The 24,380-nt window shown below is 47.4% G+C and overlaps 1 protein-coding gene across 2 annotated transcripts in view; it reads left to right on the top strand.

The window, feature by feature from the left end:
- IL16 (interleukin 16) overlaps positions 1–24,380 on the top strand; it is a 219,654-nt gene that overhangs the window by 153,655 nt on the left and 41,619 nt on the right. For both annotated transcript variants that reach the window (XM_073653140.1, XM_073653139.1), the window contains exons 10-11: positions 7,319–7,436; positions 14,544–14,676. In XM_073653140.1, the coding sequence (XP_073509241.1) occupies positions 7,319–7,436; positions 14,544–14,676 (251 nt within the window). The remainder of the gene's footprint in view (positions 1–7,318; positions 7,437–14,543; positions 14,677–24,380) is intronic.

Below are 24,380 nucleotides of genomic sequence, written 5' to 3'. Positions count from 1 at the left end.
GAAGGATTTCTTTGTTTAAAATGAATCTATATGTGATATGATGATCTAATTATTGTTCTGATTTGAGACACTTGACCTGTGACCCTCTATATTTCTAATTAATTATTGCTTTGATTCAAGACATCTAACGTGTAACCTTCTATATTCTTATGTGTATAACCATTGAGACTTATGGCTATTTATATGTCTTAGGCTATATATATATACCACATTGCCCGGAAGGGTTTTAAATGTTTTTATGGGCATAATGAAGAATTTTTAAAGATACTATCACTTTTCTGCTTGCTATGATTTAATAAAAGTACTGATTAAATACGAATGAATATGATTATTTTATATAATATATTTTTGATATCAAAAAAGGAGATACATTAATAGATATACACCATGGCAAGACTGAGCACAGGAACATGATGCAAGGTATATATTGTATCAGCAAGATCTCTCACTGGCAAAAATTCCAAAGCAGACTATGATTTCAAGATGTGCTATTCCAGCTCTTTTGAAGAAGCACCAAGAAATGGGCAACATTGAGGACTGTAGATGCAATGGTCAGTCCAGGAAATTTACTGCTATGATGAGAGACATATCTTCCCTTCAAAATCGGAAGATGTCCAGCAGTGCAATCAGCTCAGAACTGGCAACAACCAAAGGGTCTTGACTATACTCATTTACTGTTTGAAGAAATCTAGCCAGGAGTGGTCTTCATGGACTAACTGCAGCCAAAAAGCCACTATTTTGGCATGGAAACAAGGACAAAGTACTCAACTATGCATGAAAATATAGAAACTAGAGTGCAGAAAAATGGCAGCAATTTCTCTGGACCGATGTTCCAAAATGTGAAATATTTGACGGTAACAGAAAGAAGTTTGTTCACTGAATAACTGGAGAACTGTACAATATTGAGTACCTGCAGGCAACAGTGAAGCATGGTAGAGGTTCCTTGAGAGTTTGGGGCTGCATTTCAGCAAGTGGCATTGGGGATTTGGTCAAGATTAATGGTGTCCTCAATGCTGAGAAATACAGGCAGATACTAGCAATGAGATGATGTTAGGGAGGATCGAGTTTGAGTCAAAATTACTGAAATTCGGGGTTTCACATGAATTCGAACACTTGGAGATTTTGATTCGTGGTTCGTGAAAATTTTTTTTCCACAGCACCATTTCCCACACTGCTGAAGCATCAGTGTATGGAATAATGTCTTTATGCAGTCCACCCCATAATGCCTTCCAGCTATGTCATCTAAGGCTCATTTCACATTGCATTTTTGCCCACATTCGTTGGTGCCATTGAGGCTTGCGTCGATCCCTACGCAAAATGGTATTCAGGCTTATGCGCAGATGGTGTCATTGACTATAATGGTGCTGTCAGCCAACTTGTGCTCTGACGTGCATCATTTTTGGGTGTATACGCCTACTGGAGGCAGACACTTAGATGTAGTAGACTGCGGGAGGATTCGGACGCAGGCTCCGTCTGAGCCAACGAACGTGGACAAAAACGCAACGTGAAAAGGGCCTTATGGAATATTATACCTTGTACTGTGGTGATCAGTACCAGGGCCATCTGAGAGCAACTGTTCCCAGTGGAACACAATTTGTACGATAGAGTTTTCTATTTCCAGAGTCTCTGGGCAAGTCTCTTTATCTTCTATACTTTTTAAGCTTGTATGGTCAGCTGGGTCCTCTCGCTCCATCTCTTCTGCAGAATGTAAGTTCTTATGGTCAGCAAGTTACTCTCGCACACTCTCTCTCCTGTAGAGTGCAAGTGTGGCACCCTGCTACCCACAGGTACAACAGGACCCAAAAGGGTGCATGGATGGACTTATCCACAAGAGGCCCTTACTACACACAGACACCTCCACCCTTCCACCTCATACCACCAGAGGGAGCCCTGTTAGGGATATATATATACTGGAGGGTGGAGTTAGGTAGGGAGAGTGTACTGACACTTTAGAGCAGTGAAGAAGTAGCACATGTTAGCTGCTGTGCTGAGGGCAAGTTAAGGCCTAAAGCATGTGCTGAAGCCTGAGGGCCTAGAGCGTGGCCGGAGGCAAGGAGAGGAGAGAGGAGTTAAGGGGGCAGAGGAGCATCTTAAGCTCACCCCAGAACACAAGCCGGACACCGGGTCCGCGCCTACAGGGTCCTCTACGCCCAGTAGGAATAACCGGTATGCCAGGAGGATTCCAGACCCCTGGTCAACCTGAAGCTACAATCATCTACAAAACTTGGAACCACGAAGGCCCCAGCATCCAGGGATAGTGGTAGCCAGAGAAAAGTTCTTACTACCAAGCAGACAGGTGAGAGAGTGAAACAGTACAGAAGCTAGGCCTAGTTCCAGGCTGGCCAGGAGCTTCAGAGAGAGAGGAAGAAACGGACCAGGAGGCCTACTACCCACTCACTGGGGAGAGTCCAGAAGTGCACCCTTCCTACTAATTACCCTGGACCATACCTGAAGCGAATCCCCCTGTGTGCGTGTCTGTCATTCCCCCTGACCCGACTGGGCCACTTCTCACCTGCATCCCCTTCATCAACCCTGCCCCGGGGGGCCCACTCCACCTGTGGGGAGCAGAAACATCTCAGCTGCCATCCCATCACCCTCGGAGGTCTGCAGCAGCGCTGGTACCCATTGCCAGGGACCACAGGTGGCGTCACGAGACAAAACCATTTATCATCCCTTCAAGCAACAACCCCTTTTTAAGAGTGACCCCAGGGTACGGGCCCGGGAGCCGACCGCCGAGGCATCCCACAGAAGGTAAAGGCCCTGGTACCGAGTCCCCATATCCCCCTGGGCGAGTCATAAGCTCTTATGATCAGTGGGGTCCTCTCTTTCTCACTCTTCTGTAGAGTAGAATGTAAGCTCATATGGCCAGCGGGGTCCTTTCTCTCCTGTAGAGTGTAAGCACTTATAGTGATCAAGGTCCTCGCTCTCTGTAGAGTGTAAGCTCTTATGGTCAACAGAGTTGTCTCTCTCTCTCCTCTCCATGAGTATTTTCCAAGCAGTTACAAGCTTTCCATTACTGAGATTCATGCAAATTTATTCACAGCAAATCAAACTTTGGAGGAAAATTTAGCAAAGTTGGCGAATTCAAATTTCAAAAGATCCGCTCATCTCTAGCAGATAGTTATCTATCCAAATTTATTCTGAAGTAGAACAACAACCAAAGACATACAATGTCAGTAAGAACCATCTTCAGTGTAAAGAAGAACAAGGAGTCCAGGAAGTGATTATATGACCACCACAGAGCCCTAATCATCAAATATGAGATTATATGAAGATACAGAAGGATTTGTGCAAGCCTAAATCCACAGAAGATGTGTGATTACTTTTACAAGAGGTTTAGAAAAACCTCTTGGCTGAGTTGCTTAAAAAACAGTGTGCAAGTGTTCCTAGAAGAATTGATGCTGTTTTATTGGCAAAGGACAGTATTGATTTGATTTAGATTTCTCTTTGGTTCATTCACTTGGCATTTTGTTAATTGATCAAAAATAAACTATTAACACTTTTATTTCTGAAGGCATACTTAATTTGCAGGATTTTTTTCATACCTGCCTAAAATTTTTGGATTTTATGTCACAAAAAGAAGTATAAGTGCATTATGAATATTCTGCTCATTCTGAACACCATTTGTTTTTAGTATTTGTACCTAAAAATTGGCATAAATACAGTGATAAATCTACAACATACAGCTCCAAATCGTGTCTCCCTTCTAATGTTGGAATAGGTCAGGCTGCCTGCAGCCACCACTAAGGGGAGCATAGCCTATATGATTTCATATATGATTTCATACAGTTACCATATAACTCAATGTAAATTATAGTAATCTCTGCGCTCCCTCTAGAGGTGAAGGCAAGAAAATGGTGAATATGTCACTAGAGTGTGCATGAGCCCATTTGAACAGTTTTAACGTGAATTTGTAGACATGGCAGACAGATATTATTGAAGGCAGGAAAGAGAGGTTTATCCAGCACAAAATCCAGGGAATTAATTCATAAACTTGAAATTTATTTAAACATGATTAAAAAGAGTACATGTTAGCATGCTGTTTAGAGCATTTTTTATCTGATGCGTTTCGAACTGTGTGTTCTTATTCAGAGTACTATGTACAGATCGAAACGCGGCACATAGCATGCTGTTTAGAGCATTTTTTAACGTGCTCTTTTTAATCATGTTTAAATAATTTTCAAGTTTTTGAATTAATTCCCTGGATTTTGTGCTGGATAAATCTTTCTTTCCTGCCGTTGATCCACCCTGCTGACAACACAGGCTCTCAATCCCTGCACGTCCTGAGGAATTCCACTTCATATGGTGAGCTGGATGAACTTTTTCATTTTTGTATAGATATTATTGAAGGTTGGCTTTAACAACTAACTTCCATATAAACTTCTGAGATTGATGTCTTGGAAGCCGGAAAAATGTATCAAGGCTTCTCTGTCAAAAGTGCCTAAAACATCAGAACTGGACTATGGAGTAGAAGAAGATGGCCTGGTCTGATGAATCACGTCTTTTTTCAACATCATGTAGGCTGCAGACTGCGTACAAAGTGAGGGCACCAGAATACACTATAGGAAGAAGTCATGCCGCTGGAGGTTACGTGATGCTCTAAAGAATGCTCAGATGGGAAATGTTTCATTCTGGCCATCATGTGGATGATACGTTTACTTCTACCTTAACATTGTTGCAGACAAAATATTTCACTTTATGTTAACAATATCGCCTACAAAAAAGGCTTTTCCAAAAATTATTTGTTTTACTCCCCAGGCTTGCAAATATTAAAAATAACAATCTCAGTGTTAATCACCCAGCACTGCTTTAGCACCTCCTCACTTTTGCAGTCCATATTTTTTATTGACAGGCTGCAGCGGTGACGACACAACTACAGCACATGTGACCATTGCAGCCAATCATTGGGCTCAGCGGTGATGCTTAGGTATTCAGAATGGTATCACTGAACCCAGTGATTGGTTGCAGTGGTCACATTTACTACAGTCATTTACATAATTGCAAGTTAACAACTATTCTTATAAGATAGGGGATAACTTATTGATCTCTGGGGGTCTGACCAATGGGATTCCCAGAAAATGCAAAAACAGGGCTCTGGGTCTACAAGGACAGAAAAGCTCAGAGCTCAACCTCCATTCATTGTCACCGGGACTGGCAAAAATAGCAGAGCATGGCACTGCGCAATCTCTGGCAGTTCCATGTACAAAAGTCATGAAACCTCTGCTCTATTAATGTGAGAAACCCTTCCTTGTTAATCCGAAGCAAAGTTTTCAAGATTGCTAAGGATCCTGGTGGTCAGACCTCCAGCAATCAGTGCATTATTCCTTATCCTATGGATTGTAGATAACTTGCAACTCTTGGAAAAACATATTAATAGTTTAACATGGGCATACAGGTTATAGGCTGCTGAAAAAAAGTCCTACCTGTATGTCTCATATCAGATGCCTTGTTGTGGATACATCATCTTTTATCACTTTACATAAATGACCTCTTTCAGGCTATGGGGCGGACACTGCCTGGAAGATAACTCGGCCTCTAGAGATTATTTTACATGAAGGGGGAGATACCAGTGAGATGTGTAATGGTTACCAGTGTTACCAGTGTGAAACAAGTAACTAACACAGAAGAGAACTGAAAATGGTCTTCTTTCAAAAACATTTTTACAGCTCTGAGCTCTGCTGTAAGGAAACAATATTACAACCCTGTCTGCCTGTGAGATGGAAGCTGAGAGGAACCTGCAGATGTGTCAGGTATAATCACACACAGCTCTGCAGTGAGAGGAGCCTGCAGATGTGTCAGGTATAATCACACACAGCTCTGCAGTGAGAGGAGCCTGCAGATGTGTCAGGTATAATCACACACAGCTCTGCAGTGAGAGGAGCCTGCAGATGTGTCAGGTATAATCACACACAGCTCTGCAGTGAGAGGAGCCTGTAGATGTGTCAGGTATAATCACACACAGCTCTGCAGTGAGAGGAGCCTGCAGATGTGTCAGGTATAATCACACATAGCTCTGCAGTGAGAGGAGCCTGCAGATGTGTCAGGTATAATCACACACAGCTCTGCAGTGAGAGGAGCCTGGAGATGTGTCAGGTATGATCACACACAGCTCTGCAGTGAGAGGAGCCTGCAGATGTGTCAGGTATAATCACACACAGCTCTGCAGTGAGCGGAACCTGCAGATGTGTCAGGTATAATCACACACAGCTCTGCAGTGAGAGGAGCCTGCAGATGTGTCAGGTATAATCACACACAGCTCTGCAGTGAGATCAGGAGAGCAGAGAGCGGCCATTACATGTCTCACACTGGTAATAGTGTTGAGCAAGTATGTTCTATTCCGAGTATGATCGGGCGAGCTCCGAGTATTTATAGCTGTTCGGTGATATGGTTGAATCGCTCCCGTGTGCATGATTTGCAACTGTTTGACAGCTTTATTACATATGAGGAATGTGTAAAAAATAGACATTCCTCCTATGTATTAAAACTGTCAAACAGTCGCAAATCATACACACGGGAGTGATTCAACCATATCACCGAGCAGCTGTAAATACTCGGAGCTCGGCCCGAGCATACTCGCCGAAAGGGTTAATAGAACATACTCGCTCAACACTAGCTGGTAACTCTTGTAACTCATGTAAAATAATCTCTGGAGGCAGAGTTATCTCTCAGGCAGTGTCCTCCCCATAACCTGGAGAAGGGCATTAATATACAGTCATTAAAGATGATTTATCCACAACAAGACATCTGATATCAGACATACATGTAGAACTTTTTTCAGCAGTCTATAGCCTGTATGCCCATATTAATAGTTTAGATAGGTCAAATGCGGTGACAGATTCCCTTTAAGAAACCCTATGGCTTTTAGTTCGGTGATGTGGCTTACTTTTAGTTTTTTTGTATACTAGTTTATCATGTGTACATGCATGTTGCAAAAGGTCTCCTACTCCCCCACAAAAATATGTTCGGTGGTAACAAATTTTGTTCGGCCATACATTTCTTCAGAGAATGCAGTACTATCTGATTCTGTACATCGGGAGGGGAGCTTCATCATTATGTATTACCCATGTTAATATCAAAGATGAGTTTATAAGACGACAGCGTGAGTCACTTTCCACATTCACATTGGATTTTAAAAAGAGGAAATGCACAAGAAAAAAAAATGTTAATAACCCTTTTTTAGATGGATTTGACTGATAAAGACACAACAAAAACTGAATCAAAAACTGTCCTTTATGAGCATGAGCTGAACTTCCCATAGAAGATCCAGACCTGAACTTGCCATGTTGCCCTGTAATGTTCGTGTCCTTTATTTCCCCAGAGTCCGGAGTTGGTCTGGGCATTGGATTGTGCAGTGTTCCCAACTGTGGCAGCATTTCTGGAATATTCATCCATACACTTTCTCCAGGCTCTATGGCCCACATGGATGGACGTCTAAGGTATATCATTTTTATTGTCAATAATAAATGAAGTGCAACAACTAAATGTGTTTCACACACAAAAACGGAATATTTCTTTAAGAGCGTGTTAATTTTGCTATATCTCATTGAATTGTACAAGTTCTATAAATAGGTGATAAACTCGCTAATTTGCTAGGGATAATAATCTTTATTTTTATATAGCGCCAACATATTCCGCAGCGCTCCCCCATTGGGGCTCACAATCTACATTCCTTATCAGTATGTCTTTGGAGTGTGGGGGGAAACCGGAGAACCAGGAGGAACCCCACGCAAACATGGAGAGAACATACAAATCCCTAGGATTTCTCTACATACAGTACTGCTATATTGTGGTATTTCAGTATATAGTATAAGTAATAATAATCTTTTTAAATATATAGCACCAACATATTTTGCAGCACTTTACAATTCAGACAATTTACTGACATTATCGGCACTGTCCCCATTGGGGCTCATAATCTAATAATTCTTCCCTATCAGTATGTCTCTGGAGTGTGTGAGGAAACCAGAGAACCCAGAGGAAACCCACGCAAACATGGGGAGAACATATAAACTCCTTATAGATGTTGTCCTTGGTGGGATTTGAACCCAGGACCCCAGTGCTGCAAGGCTGCAGTGCTAATCACTGAGCCACAGTGGGATCTGTTATTTATATATGCGGTGAGATTTCCTTCTGTTGTTCAGCAATGAAAAGAATAAAAAAGATCAGAAGTTTTGATACTGAGACCCCCACAGATCATTAAAACAAAGGGGCAGAAGCTCTTAGCTAAATGCTGCTCTCTGAAAGGGAATCTGTCACCATGTTTTTGGCTACCCGATCTGAGAACAGTATAATGTAGGGGCAGAGACCTTTATTCTATGTGTCTCTTACTTGGCTATGTGGTTTTTTTTTATATAAAATCAATATTTTATCTGCGGCGGATCTACCAGTTCTCTGAATGCTGAGCTCTGTATAGCCCCGCCCACACCACTGATTGGCTGCTTTCTGTGTACACTGTGCATAGGCAGAAAGCTGCGAATCAGTGGGGTTACACAGAACTCAGGAATATGGAGGACTACATACAGTTTTACCAGTCATCTAATGATAACCCCCTGTTGATAAAACAGTAATTTTATCACAACTACTGCAGGCAGCCCAGTATGGGATACATCGCTGGAATCAGGGTCTCTGTTTCTACATTATGCTGCTCTCAGATTAGGTGGCAAAAACCTGTTGACAGATTTCCTTTAAAAAATACTTAATTTGAGACCCCACCTATGACTATGACTCACTGAAGATGTGATTACCCATAAAACTTAACCTTTGTTGAATAACTAAACGAATATACAAACATACAAGTATAACTACCTAAAGTGCACTAAATAAATCAAATCGTGTAATAACTCATACAATTCAGGAGATGACTAATATACAGACAACACATATAAAAATTGAAGTCTCTGAGTATTGTGGCCAAATCGAGTAAGATACCACAATTTTGATAGTACAGCTCCAAACAGATAACACATTTGTGATAATACGCCTCCAATAAGATAACACAATTTTGATAGTATGTCTCATGAGACTTATTATCAAAATTACGGTATCTTATTGGATTTGGCCACAGTATTCAGAGACTGAGATTTTTATATTTGTTTTATATATATTAGTCATCTCCGGAATTGTATGAGTTGTTACAGGATTTGAATAACTTAGTGCGCTTTAGGCAGGGCCGGCTCCAGGTTTTTGTGGGCCCCGGGCGAAAGAGTCTCGGTGGGCCCCTTTAACACATACCACAATTCAAGATGCACCCCTTCACTGTGTACGCCCCCCATCATGCAGCCCTGTGCACGCAGCTTCAGTCAAATTCCTTGTGCAAGAGGAAAGAAATGCAACATCACCCCCTTACATATGCAAGGCCCCACATGCAACATTAACCCATTCTCTGTGCTAGCCCCCACAACATGCAGCACATGTATGCATCATCCCCTTCCCTGTGATAGACCCTCAATATCACTTACATGCATATGCAAGCCCCCAACATGCAACATCACTCCCCTATGCAATCCCCCAAAACATGCAGTGCCATGCTTGCATCGCCCCCTTCACCGTGCAAGTCCCCCCAACATGCATCACTGTGCATGAAGCAACATGCATCCATGTGCAAGACCAATGACATACAACATAACCCCCCTTCCCTGTGCAAGACCCACAAAATGCTACATTAAAGGGGTTGTCCACTACTAGGACAACCCCTTCTCCTACCCCACGTTTGGCCCCGATAAAATAATAAAGCTTATACTCACCTCCCGTGCTGGTGCCGTTCCCGAAGTATCGGCACTCGCAGTCCCGGGGTTCTTGTGCGGTTGTTCTGACACGTGATTCCGGTGCCCAATCACCGTCACTGTCCCCACCTTTGGAAGTCCGGGCTGCAGCTGATCTCTGACTTCCCCTTCATGTTAGATTTGTCCGAATGTGGGGACAGTGACGGTGATTGGGCACCGGAATCACGTGTCAGAACAACGGGACGAGAACCCCGGGACCGCGAGTGCCGATACTGCGGGAACGGCACCAGCACGGGAGGTGAGTATAAGCTTTATTATTTTATTGGGGCCAAAATAAGGGTATGAGAAGGGGTTGCACTAGTAGTGGACAACCCCTTTCCTGTGAAAGGCCCTAGAACATGCAGCACCATGTAAGCATCACTCACTTGCATAGCCCCAACATGCAACATTAACTCATTCCCTGTGCAAGCCCCCATAACATACTGCACATGCATGCTTCACCCGTGCCCTGTGCAAGACCCCCAGCATCATGCCGTTACTTATGCAAGCCCCCACAACCTGCAGAACCGTCCATGCAACTTATGCACATTCCCTGTGCAAGATAAACGACATGCAACCTCATATGTAGTAACTTGATCCACTTTTTATGCTCCCAAAACACAGTATTAGACCTTTTAAACTTAGACCTATATACTGTATACAAAACTAAAATACATAATTGCTGTCTCCACACTGACCCATTATGCAGCTCCTCAGTCCTCTCAGGATCTGTAGTGAAGTATCAGCATTCACCTCATCTCCAGCAGCACCACGCTGCTTCCTGGTATCGGGTCCACACTGAACTGGAGGAGGCCCCGCCCCTTCCAATCACATCATCACCTCCCAGGAGCAACTCCAGTATAGACGCTACACGGAGCTAATACCAGGAGTCAGCTTTGTCCCAGATAGCCAGTGGGCCCCCCTGTTTGTCCAGGGCCCCGGCACTTGCCCGGGTGCGCCGGGTGGTGGCACCGGCCCTGGCTTTAGGTAGTAGTTATATGTTTGTACGGTTGTTTAATTATTCAATAAAGGTTACGTTTTATGGGTAATCACTTTTTCATTGAGTTATATAACTTATTGGATTTATTTTGGCAATTTTCAGTGAATTCAACACAATGACTGAAAGAAAGAAGCAGAGTGCACCTTCATTAGCAATAGTAAGCAATGAAGATCTCAGCACCCAACCCCCCATCAAAACTTCCAGACTTTCTTTTTGACATGTTAACAGTTGTGTGAAAGTTGAACTACTATTTAAAGCAGAGCTATAGCCAGATTTAACACAACAAATTGCATACACTATAAAATAGATCTCTTTGTCCTAATACAGCTTCTTTATTAATTTTTTATATCCATGTCCGAATGGCTGTACATTCATTTTGAGAAAGCTTTTATTTAATCTCAATCTGTTTAGCCTGAGTGACAGTTCCTCAGTGTCCTACCTGCTGCTGATACCTCGCACTGCTCAGTACATGCTGCAGCTCTCAGCCATGCTGGGTGAGTTGGGAGACTGAATACACTCAACTCATCAACTCTCTCACTCTAAAACTGGACTCATAAAATGCGAAATTTATTATCCGGATCCCATAGTCATCATTATATCTTGGACTTTCAAAGTAAGGACACCATCTTCTTCAGGTCTAAGAGATCTGTTTAATAATGCATGCAGTTTATATTGTGAAATCTGATGACAAATCCGGCATTTAAATGACATCAGTGCCAATACATCCGTGCTGGGAACCGGTGGATTACCTTGGCAGTTGAGGACCTGCTGAAGACCCCTGTATCTGCCATCTTGGTCTTCCAGTGAAGGTCAGCCTGAGCTCCATAGGAGAGCTGCAAATTCCCTATATAATGCAATACCGTGGTATTACAGTATATATTATAAGCGATTGAGCAAACACAAGCTCAAGTCTCTTAAGGAGACAAAAAATAAAGTAAAAGTAAAAAAATAGGTATAAAAAAATAAAAAATACAAAAAGTCAAATCACCGTCCTTTTTGTCCATTTAGCTATAAAGAAATTAAAACATTAAAAAAAAAACTAACGTATTTGGTATAAAAACATGTCCAAAAAAGTCCAATCCATCAAAATATAAAATTATTTGGCCATACGTTAAGGGCCAAAATGAAAAAAAAAATCTAAACTGTTTTCCGCTCACTGAACTTCTCACAAAATATACAATAAAGTAATCAAAACACCATCCGTACCCCAGTTTTAATACAAAGGTCAGCTAAATGCACAAATAAACAAGTCTTTACACACCTCTATTGGCAGAAAAAAATAAAAAAGTTATGGGTCTTACAAAATGGAAACACATAACTTCTTTTTTTTACAAAATTTCAGATTTTTTTTTACCACTAAATAACAAAAAATCTGAACAAGTTTGGTATTGTACTGACAATTGTAGAGACCTGCAGAATTAAGTTGCTAGGTCAGATTTATTGTACAATGAACGTGATAAAAGGAAAGCTAAAAAAAATGACGAAATTATGTTTTTTTTCCACAATTTTGCTGTACTTTTTTTAAAAAAATTTTTTTACCATTTTTTGTATATTATGTAACAAAATGAATGGCATTATTCAAAGTTATAATGCATCCAACAAAAATCCCTCATATGACTATGTCAATTTAAAATAAAAAAGTTATGGCTTTTGGAACAAGGGGAGGAAAAACCAAAAGTGGGTCCTCAAGGGTTTAAAGGGGTGGTCCGGTATCCGGTAAGTCATCTGGGGCAGCGCTGGTGCCACTCACACTGCTTCTATCTCGAACCTCTGGGCCGCGGTAAGTGATAGCGCAGTTTGCACTTTTATGTAAATGTGTGTGTTCGCTTTATAAGACGCACTGAGTTTTTCCCCTCCCTTTGAGGGGAAAAGAGTGCGTCTTATAAAGCGAAAAATAGGGTATACAAAAAGAGCCATGGCATAATAAATGAACATTTAAAAACAAACAATGAGTAAACCCTTAATTAGCTTAATGGTGTGAAAGTTTTATTGGCCAAAAAATGATGCAAGATCAGAGACCTGATGCCTTCACTGGACCAGACTTCTCAGATGTTGTAGTGAGATATAAATCCTTGGGACTGATTTAGTCCTGTGTGGAGTGTATTATAAATGTGCATTACCAGACCCCTCTGTCTCTTCGTGATGTGAAGTTGCCATTTACTATGACAACTTTCATATTGTTTATGTAGTGTCCTGGAGCACAGAAATGTTTAGCAACAGGTAATGGTTTTTTTGTCTGTAATCGTGTGGCGATGAGACCTCATCCATGCTTCTAGTTTCTGTCCGCTTTCTTTAACATAGAGACCCACAGTAGGATACTTTGGCCATTCATTAAAGCAATTTTGTCAGAATTCCAGCGTAAACTGCTTTCAAAAGTCACAAAATTTGTGCACTGATAGTTACACAGAAATGTTGAAACTTTTGATGTCTTCACTCCAGTTTCTCCAAGATGGGACGGGACAGGGGCACGGCAAGGAAGGGGGGGGGGGGGAGTACGTAGTCGTGATGCTTCAAATCGTCTACTTCATGTTGAGCTATGGCATTATTTACTCCAGAAATCTTACTCCAGTTAGGGACTGGAGTAAGGTTTGTTGCATGACACACAGAGGCACATGCCACTCATTAGCCTTTTAATAAATTTGGAGTGTCTGACTACTACACACCCCCACATCAAGACTAATGAAAAATTTGCTGGTTTTGATGAATCTGGGCCTTAGTCCACAGAATTAAGCAAACCACATTGGATGTAGAACATGTGAATTTCCCAGAATCTTATAACAGTGCTGTACTGACATGCCAAATCTCATGACGAAGTATTTTCCTTTAGGCTATGTGCCCACGCTGCGGAAATGAAGCAGAAATTTTCTGCTTCATTTCTGCATGTCCTCTCCCGGATAAACGCATGCGGAATTCCACACGTGTTTATCGTGCGTTTATCGCGCGATTTCCACATGCGGAATTGCCTTGCGTTTTTTATTGCACTGCAAAGGCAATTCCGCTTGTGGAAACGCAAAATTAATGAACATGCTGCGGATTTTTCCCCGCAACAAAAACGCTGCGGAAAAATCCGCAGCATGGGCATTGAACTTGCGTAATAACATTGGGGACCATGGGGGGCGGATAACATAGCGTTTCACAAGCATTTACGCTGCGGAAATTCCGCAGCATATCCGCTTGGAAAACGCTACGTGGGCACATACCCTTAGATTACACCCTGGCAGAAAGCTGCTTTGAATCTAGTATACAATAATACTATAATGTATGTAAATTATATGATTTATTCTGCCTACTGTATAACATGTTCACACTAATGGGAAACTCAAATTTTCACTTTCAGTATTGCTAGAGGTTCCCCTTTTTTGCATTAAATTACAAAACACTTTCTCATTCTTCCTGTTTTACACGGTGTCTAAGTAGACTTGATAATATGTTTAATCAGCAAATAATGTGTAGAATCTGCAAAACTAAGAGTCTTCTGCCACTGGTACAACCTGTGCAGCCACACAATGGCCAAGAGTTAAGGGAGCCCACTTCCACCTCCAAATGAGCAAACAGCTTCTGTCTCAGACATATCAATGGACTGTAAAGGGCTTATATACTGTGAACTCGGGCCCTTTTCTGTCCACTTTTGTTTTCCACAGTAACACTCCGGGGAGCCCTGTCAGATATCTGTTGTCAATAACTTCTCCAACAATTAATCCAATGATTTAAAATAAAAAAACATAATAGAAAATTTGAGCTAATGTTATTTTTTTGCATTTTTTAATTCAATTTTATTTTAGGAAAGGTGATGAAATTGTGGAAATTAATGAACATGTTGTCACAAACAAGTCCCTGAATGAAGTATATGCATTTTTAAGCCATTGCCAACCTGGACCAATCGTTATTCTGATTAGCAGACATCCAGATTCTCAGGTAACAGAAGTCATATTAAGGAATAAATAATGATGGAGTTAATGTAGCTATCTCCCACCATTGTGTTGAGCTTAAAGTGAACTTCCATGTTGTCTAAAAATCAAAGCTTGCAAGGTGACAAAGGAACTCAAGGTAAACTCTAAATAACTAAAGGCCTCTCTTTCACATTAGCTAATGTTAATGTACGTGAGTCTACCATCAGGAGGACACTGAACAACAAAGCTGTGCAAGGCAGGATTGCAAGGAGAAAGCCACTGCTCTCTAAAAAGAACATTGATGCCCATCTGCACTCTGCTAAAAATCACCTGGACAAGTCAGAAGGCTATTGCAATAATATTGTTTGAACAAATGAGACAAAAATAGAGATTTTTGGTTTAAATGAGAATTGTTATGTTTGTAGGAGAAAAAAAAAACACTGCGTTACAGTATAAAAATCTCATGTCTATGAAATACGGAAGTGGTTGTATCATGGTTTGCGTCTGTTTTCCTGCATCTGGGCCACGACTGCTTGCCATCATTGATGACAGAATAAATTCTGAATTATACAGTAATTTCTAAAGTAAAATGTCAGGACATTTGACATGAGCTGAATCTGAAGAGAACGTGGCACATGCACCAAGACAATGATGTGTCACCCAGGGGGGATATAGGGGACTCGGTACCCAGGCCTTTTACCTTGTTTAGGAAGTCACGGCATTCGGCTCCCGGGCCCGTCCTCTGGGCTCTCTCTTGAAAAAGGGTTTTTTTAGTGTACACTTTGTTACGTGACGCCACCTGTGGTTTCCAGTAACGGTTACCGGCGTTGCTACAGACCTCCGGGGGTGATGGGATGGCAGCTGGGATGTTTCTGACTCGCCCCCTGGGCCGTGGGGCACGCGGAACCGGGCGATAGGGAGACGCTGGGAGTAGTAGTGGCGGCCCGGTCCCGCGGCTCAGGGTGGTCAGACCAATGGTAGTCTGCTAAGTGCTTTAGATAATGTCCGACTACGCCACCCGTGGATTGCGGTTATTAGGAACCGCCGTTGCATGCAGACCGCTGGGGCTGATGAAGTGTGCAGCTAGGGTAGTGTGACTCCCCACGGGAAGAGTGCGGCCCCAGGGCAGTGTAGTGACTGGTGGGAGTGATGGTGGTGAGAGTCCCAGTACTGGTAGTGCCGGAGGAGCGAAGGAGCACACGGACAACAAGTTACAGTCCAGGGTCTTTACTCACAGTTCGTTTGCACCGGTTCACTTCCGTCGGCAGTGACCGCCCGAGCCGTGCTGCGTCCACCAGGTGAGGGGCTCGGTCAACTCCCAGGCAGTTCAGGAGCATGGCACAGGACCCCCTTTAATCCTTTCTCTGGCCTGCCTCACCAGTGACCCACTTTTGTCCAGCTGCCGTGGACTCGTGCGGTTAAACGGTGGCCCCGTCCTCCGCTGTCCTATATGGTGCCTTCCTAGCAGGTTTGATGAGGTGTCGCACCAATAGATGATCACGACGACCGGTCTTTGGCTGAGGGTTGTTTCTCCTCCACCAACTTGGGATCCGGTACCCTTAATCTGCCTGACCCTGCACCTTGGATTCTCGTGGGTTCTTAGGGTCCCTTCCACCTTCTTGTTCCTGTGCCCTTCTGTTTCTCTGTCTCTTCTTCTCTTTCTTTCCTGTTCTGTTCCTTTCTGTTCCTTTCTCTTGGAGCTGAGATGAGCCAGAATCTCAGCTCCCCTTCACCTCCTCCTCGGCCTCTCACTAGGCCCTCCTGGAGTAGAGCTCCTACAGAGCCTCTACTCCCTGTCTTCTCCTCTGGCTGAACGAACCCAGAACTAAGATGGTGCCCACCTTTTATACCTCCCTCTGACCATGAGCCCAGGTGACCAGCAACCAATGGGCTCCTATCTACGCTCAGGAACCAACCCCTATCTGCCCCTACAGCACTGGGTGTTCCACCCCCCTCCCCACTCCAGGCAGGGACATAGTCGGTCGTGCCTGCACTTATGTCTAGTGGGAGCACCGTTGAGCTGTCCCTCGGAAATGGGGTGTGTGTGCTGTATGCAGCTAACTGAGCCCTGGTCCATACTCCATCCTTACCTGGGAGTGGAACATCACACCTCTGGTCTGAGGTGCAATACCCCTGTAGCGGCCGAACCCTCGGGGCGCTACATTCCCCCCTGGTAAAGCACAGCACGTCCTCGGGCTGGAAAAGAGCAAAAACAGATAATTACAGGACATGCAAAACTTTTTAAAACTTTTCACATCAGAAAACAGGCAACATGGTTCAATTCCCTTTATGGGAAACGCTTTCCTTTTCTCGTCACACTATTATAAAACACTTTGCTAATGCCTCTGGAACGCTTTTGTCATATAAAACACCTTGTAAAACATTTGCATTATCACCTAACAGCATATTAAACTTTCTTATGTAAAACATTTTTAAGTAAAGCACATTCTTGGATTCTTGGATCATGGCCGCGGTGCAACTTGCGACCAGGTAAAGGTGCAACAGTCCAGTAAATCTTGAGGTAGACGTTGCGGTTTTTGTATAAAACCAGTAGGGGGCGCTTTAGGAAGCGCAACTATATACAAGGGATTTGACCGCTCTCAGTCCTCGGCCAGTTTTGGGAAGGGAATGGCTGCTCACAGTCCTCAGCCTGTTAGGGGAAGAGGGATGGCTGCTCTCAGTCCTCAGCCAGGTTACTTAGGGGATAGGGCATAACGTTCACACAGTCCTATATCAGTCCCAACGGAGACCACACACAATTTGAAACAGTCCCACACAGTTCCTTTGCACCCTTACGGGTAACTATTTACAATGCCACTTGACCGTTCACTGGTAACGGTGTCTTCGTGACGCTCCTTCTTCCTCCTCATACGGATCTTCAGGCCAGTCCGGGCCCTCCTGGTACTCAGCGTCCGAGTAGTGCTGTTCCTCCTCCTCTACTACTCTGTGGACGTGGAGGGCGTACCATCCCTTCACGCCTTGGTGTCGGGTGTAAGACACTACATCGCCTGGAAAGAGATCCCGCCCACGATGGCCTTCCGGTAGGTGACTCTCCACATCTCTCCTTGTCACAAACACGTCACTGATGGTCTCGGGGTCTCGGATGAAACCGCAGCCATGTTCCATGTGAAATTTCACGACAGTCCCGGTGACTCGGGGACCGCGGGCAGCTCGGGGATCTCGTCGGGCCTTCATCTTCTGCTCCGCACTTTGGGCCTGCAGCTTCTCCTGTTTCATACGCCGCTCCCGCTGCTCCCTCTCGAACACCTCCAGCTGTTGGCGGCAGTACTCCCGTCGACGGGCGGCGTACGGGGGCGCTAGGCCTTGCGACCGGGCCTGCGATTGTGGTCTGCTGATCACGCCCGGGGTCAGAGGGCACGGCGTGGGGCGGGGCTCGCAGGTGGTGTCGATGGCCTGGGAACCGGTTGGTAGCGGTGGAGGCACGGTGTCGATGGCGGGTTCAGGTACGTTGGGCTCCGCAACAGGGTGCAGGGGCAGGTCGGCGGCCCCAGGGTTCGGGGTAGGGGCGTCTCCGTTACCTGCCTCTGCTGTCGCGGCCTCCTCCGCGGCGTCGTCCTCGGCCTCCGCTCTGCTTTCACTGCCCTCGGTGGCTGGTGTGCCGCTGGATGTCGACGGCGCCTCCTGCTGCAGGATCACGGCCCGCCGGGCCACTTCCTTCTTCCATCCGGCGATCACGTCCTGCTGCGCCCGGACCATCCTCCGGTCCAGCTCCTCCAGCGCAGCCCGCACATACTCGGGGTCTTCCTTGGGGAGGTGTGCTAGCAGCTCCGTGAAGCTGCATGGGGATTCGGCCTGCAGCAGGCCACGCGCCAGGGCGCTGGAGCTGGTTCCTGTCTCTATCTTTGGGTGTGGCCTGGCCAGACTGATCCAGACTGCGTCCTGCCCCACAGTTTTCTTCTCTCTCCGCCCCCAGAGGGGGTGGTCCTGGGGCATTCTGCTGACAATCACTTTCAGGGGCAGCCCCCCCATGTTGATGGACATCTCCACTGCTGCATTCATGGCTGGTGGGGGCGGGCTCCTTCTTTGGCGCCATTCCGGGACCTGGCCCACGATGGGAGGTGGCTTCCTGCTGTCTTTTGGTGCGCACATAATGGCGTCCGCTCTACCAGGGCGGGAAAGACGGATGAAGATGGCGGGAAACGGTCCAAGATGGCGTCTGATGGCGGGAAACGACTCCGGACGGCGGGAAACTTCTTTTTAAGGTACATGTGCAATTTTCTTCAGGCACGCAATACCCGCTTGTGGCGGGTTGGTAATGATCCTGCCGACTACGCCAAAGCTGACTCGCCCCCTGGGCCGTGGGGCACGCGGAACCGGGCGATAGGGAGACGCTGGGAGTAGTAGTGGCGGCCCGGTCCCGCGGCTCAGGGTGGTCAGACCAATGGTAGTCTGCTAAGTGCTTCAGATAATGTCCGACTACGCCACCCGTGGATTGCGGTTATTAGGAACCGCCGCTGCATGCAGACCGCTGGGGCTGATGAAGTGTGCAGCTAGGGTAGTGTGACTCCCCACGGGAAGAGTGCGGCCCCAGGGCAGTGTAGTGACTGGTGGGAGTGATGGTGGTGAGAGTCCCAGTACCGGTAGTGCCGGAGGAGCGAAGGAGCACACGGACAACAAGTTACAGTCCAGGGTCTTTACTCACAGTTCGTTTGCACCGGGTCACTTCCGTCGGCAGTGACCGCCCGAGCCGTGCTGCGTCCACCAGGTGAGGGGCTCGGTCAACTCCCAGGCAGTTCAGGAGCATGGCACAGGACCCCCTTTAATCCTTTCTCTGGCCTGCCTCACCAGTGACCCACTTTTGTCCAGCTGCCGCGGACTCGTGCGGTTAAACGTGGGCCCCGTCCTCCGCTGTCCTATATGGTGCCTTCCTAGCAGGTTTGATGAGGTGTCGCACCAATAGATGATCACGACGACCGGTCTTTGGCTGAGGGTTGTTTCTCCTCCACCAACTTGGGATCCGGTACCCTTAATCTGCCTGACCCTGCACCTTGGATTCTCGTGGGTTCTTAGGGTCCCTTCCACCTTCTTGTTCCTGTGCCCTTCTGTTTCTCTGTCTCTTCTTCTCTTTCTTTCCTGTTCTGTTCCTTTCTGTTCCTTTCTCTTGGAGCTGAGATGAGCCAGAATCTCAGCTCCCCTTCACCTCCTCCTCGGCCTCTCACTAGGCCCTCCTGGAGTAGAGCTCCTACAGAGCCTCTACTCCCTGTCTTCTCCTCTGGCTGAACGAACCCAGAACTAAGATGGTGCCCACCTTTTATACCTCCCTCTGACCATGAGCCCAGGTGACCAGCAACCAATGGGCTCCTATCTACGCTCAGGAACCAACCCCTATCTGCCCCTACAGCACTGGGTGTTCCACCCCCCTCCCCACTCCAGGCAGGGACATAGTCGGTCGTGCCTGCACTTATGTCTAGTGGGAGCACCGTTGAGCTGTCCCTCGGAAATGGGGTGTGTGTGCTGTATGCAGCTAACTGAGCCCTGGTCCATACTCCATCCTTACCTGGGAGTGGAACATCACACCTCTGGTCTGAGGTGCAATACCCCTGTAGCGGCCGAACCCTCGGGGCGCTACATTCCCCCCTGGTAAAGCACAGCACGTCCTCGGGCTGGAAAAGAGCAAAAACAGATAATTACAGGACATGCAAAACTTTTTAAAACTTTTCACATCAGAAAACAGGCAACATGGTTCAATTCCCTTTATGGGAAACGCTTTCCTTTTCTCGTCACACTATTATAAAACACTTTGCTAATGCCTCTGGAACGCTTTTGTCATATAAAACACCTTGTAAAACATTTGCATTATCACCTAACAGCATATTAAACTTTCTTATGTAAAACATTTTTAAGTAAAGCACATTCTTGGATTCTTGGATCATGGCCGCGGTGCAACTTGCGACCAGGTAAAGGTGCAACAGTCCAGTAAATCTTGAGGTAGACGTTGCGGTTTTTGTATAAAACCAGTAGGGGGCGCTTTAGGAAGCGCAACTATATACAAGGGATTTGACCGCTCTCAGTCCTCGGCCAGTTTTGGGAAGGGAATGGCTGCTCACAGTCCTCAGCCTGTTAGGGGAAGAGGGATGGCTGCTCTCAGTCCTCAGCCAGGTTACTTAGGGGATAGGGCATAACATTCACACAGTCCTATATCAGTCCCAACGGAGACCACACACAATTTGAAACAGTCCCACACAGTTCCTTTGCACCGTTACGGGTAACTATTTACAATGCCACTTGACCGTTCACTGGTAACGGTGTCTTCGTGACGCTCCTTCTTCCTCCTCATACGGATCTTCAGGCCAGTCCGGGCCCTCCTGGTACTCAGCGTCCGAGTAGTGCTGTTCCTCCTCCTCTACTACTCTGTGGACGTGGAGGGCGTACCATCCCTTCACGCCTTGGTGTCGGGTGTAAGACACCACATCGCCTGGAAAGAGATCCCGCCCACGATGGCCTTCCGGTAGGTGACTCTCCACATCTCTCCTTGTCACAAACACGTCACTGATGGTCTCGGGGTCTCGGATGAAACCGCAGCCATGTTCCATGTGAAATTTCACGACAGTCCCGGTGACTCGGGGACCGCGGGCAGCTCGGGGATCTCGTCGGGCCTTCATCTTCTGCTCCGCACTTTGGGCCTGCAGCTTCTCCTGTTTCATACGCCGCTCCCGCTGCTCCCTCTCGAACACCTCCAGCTGTTGGCGGCAGTACTCCCGTCGACGGGCGGCGTACGGGGGCGCTAGGCCTTGCGACCGGGCCTGCGATTGTGGTCTGCTGATCACGCCCGGGGTCAGAGGGCACGGCGTGGGGCGGGGCTCGCAGGTGGTGTCGATGGCCTGGGAACCGGTTGGTAGCGGTGGAGGCACGGTGTCGATGGCGGGTTCAGGTACGTTGGGCTCCGCAACAGGGTGCAGGGGCAGGTCGGCGGCCCCAGGGTTCGGGGTAGGGGCGTCTCCGTTACCTGCCTCTGCTGTCGCGGCCTCCTCCGCGGCGTCGTCCTCGGCCTCCGCTCTGCTTTCACTGCCCTCGGTGGCTGGTGTGCCGCTGGATGTCGACGGCGCCTCCTGCTGCAGGATCACGGCCCGCCGGGCCACTTCCTTCTTCCATCCGGCGATCACGTCCTGCTGCGCCCGGACCATCCTCCGGTCCAGCTCCTCCAGCGCAGCCCGCACATACTCGGGGTCTTCCTTGGGGAGGTGTGCTAGCAGCTCCGTGAAGCTGCATGGGGATTCGGCCTGCAGCAGGCCACGCGCCAGGGCGCTGGAGCTGGTTCCTGTCTCTATCTTTGGGTGTGGCCTGGCCAGACTGATCCAGACTGCGTCCTGCCCCACAGTTTTCTTCTCTCTCCGCCCCCAGAGGGGGTGGTCCTGGGGCATTCTGCTGACAATCACTTTCAGGGGCAGCCCCCCCATGTTGATGGACATCTCCACTGCTGCATTCATGGCTGGTGGGGGCGGGCTCCTTCTTTGGCGCCATTCCGGGACCTGGCCCACGATGGGAGGTGGCTTCCTGCTGTCTTTTGGTGCGCACATAATGGCGTCCGCTCTACCAGGGCGGGAAAGACGGATGAAGATGGCGGGAAACGGTCCAAGATGGCGTCTGATGGCGGGAAACGACTCCGGACGGCGGGAAACTTCTTTTTAAGGTACATGTGCAATTTTCTTCAGGCACGCAATACCCGCTTGTGGCGGGTTGGTAATGATCCTGCCGACTACGCCAAAGCTGACTCGCCCCCTGGGCCGTGGGGCACGCGGAACCGGGCGATAGGGAGACGCTGGGAGTAGTAGTGGCGGCCCGGTCCCGCGGCTCAGGGTGGTCAGACCAATGGTAGTCTGCTAAGTGCTTCAGATAATGTCCGACTACGCCACCCGTGGATTGCGGTTATTAGGAACCGCCGCTGCATGCAGACCGCTGGGGCTGATGAAGTGTGCAGCTAGGGTAGTGTGACTCCCCACGGGAAGAGTGCGGCCCCAGGGCAGTGTAGTGACTGGTGGGAGTGATGGTGGTGAGAGTCCCAGTACCGGTAGTGCCGGAGGAGCGAAGGAGCACACGGACAACAAGTTACAGTCCAGGGTCTTTACTCACAGTTCGTTTGCACCGGGTCACTTCCGTCGGCAGTGACCGCCCGAGCCGTGCTGCGTCCACCAGGTGAGGGGCTCGGTCAACTCCCAGGCAGTTCAGGAGCATGGCACAGGACCCCCTTTAATCCTTTCTCTGGCCTGCCTCACCAGTGACCCACTTTTGTCCAGCTGCCGCGGACTCGTGCGGTTAAACGTGGGCCCCGTCCTCCGCTGTCCTATATGGTGCCTTCCTAGCAGGTTTGATGAGGTGTCGCACCAATAGATGATCACGACGACCGGTCTTTGGCTGAGGGTTGTTTCTCCTCCACCAACTTGGGATCCGGTACCCTTAATCTGCCTGACCCTGCACCCTGGATTCTCGTGGGTTCTTAGGGTCCCTTCCACCTTCTTGTTCCTGTGCCCTTCTGTTTCTCTGTCTCTTCTTCTCTTTCTTTCCTGTTCTGTTCCTTTCTGTTCCTTTCTCTTGGAGCTGAGATGAGCCAGAATCTCAGCTCCCCTTCACCTCCTCCTCGGCCTCTCACTAGGCCCTCCTGGAGTAGAGCTCCTACAGAGCCTCTACTCCCTGTCTTCTCCTCTGGCTGAACGAACCCAGAACTAAGATGGTGCCCACCTTTTATACCTCCCTCTGACCATGAGCCCAGGTGACCAGCAACCAATGGGCTCCTATCTACGCTCAGGAACCAACACCTATCTGCCCCTACAGCACTGGGTGTTCCACCCCCCTCCCCACTCCAGGCAGGGACATAGTCGGTCGTGCCTGCACTTATGTCTAGTGGGAGCACCGTTGAGCTGTCCCTCGGAAATGGGGTGTGTGTGCTGTATGCAGCTAACTGAGCCCTGGTCCATACTCCATCCTTACCTGGGAGTGGAATATCACACCTCTGGTCTGAGGTGCAATACCCCTGTAGCGGCCGAACCCTTGGGGCGCTACATTTCCGCTCCCCACAGGTGGAGCGAGCCCCTGGGGCAGTGTAGATGGAAGGGATGCAGGTGAGAGATGGCCAGGTCAGGGGGAATGACGGACACTCACACAGGGGATTCGATGCAGTACCTTTACTGGTGTAACGGCAGGTATGGTCCAGGGTACTTGCTAGGAAGGGTGCACTTCAGGACTTCTCCCCAGTGAGCGGGTATAAGGCCTCCTGATCCATGTTTCCCTCTCTCTAAGCTTATAGCCAGCCTGAAACTTGGCCTATCTTCTGTGTTGTGTTGCTCTCTCTCACCTGACCGCTTGGTAGTAGGACCTTTCTTTGGCAACCACTATCCCTGGACGCTGGGGCCTTCGTGGTTCCTGGTCCGGTTATTGCTGGTGGCTTCAGGATGACCAGGGGTCTGGAAGCCTCCTGGTAAGCCGGTAGTCCCTACTGGGTATAGAGGACCCTGTAGGCGCGGACCCGGTGTCCGGTTTGTGTCTTGGGGTGAGCCTATGATGCTCCTCTGCCCCCTCAACTCCTCTCTCCTCTCCTTACTGCCTCCGGCCACACTCGGGGCCCTCAATTCAGCAGCAGACGTGCTGCGTCTTCACTGCTCTCAGTGGCAGCACACTCTCTGAACACTCTCTCTCTGAACTGAACTGCCTGGCTCCACTCTCCATATATATATCCCTATCAGGGCTCCCTCTGGTGGTATGAGGTGGAAGGGT

Source organism: Phyllobates terribilis, unplaced genomic scaffold (assembly GCF_046119375.1).
Source record: "Phyllobates terribilis strain yellow unplaced genomic scaffold, ASM4611937v1 Scaffold_11__3_contigs__length_659146591, whole genome shotgun sequence".
Classification (NCBI taxonomy): domain Eukaryota; kingdom Metazoa; phylum Chordata; class Amphibia; order Anura; family Dendrobatidae; genus Phyllobates; species Phyllobates terribilis.
This window is presented reverse-complemented; position numbering and strand designations above follow the sequence as displayed.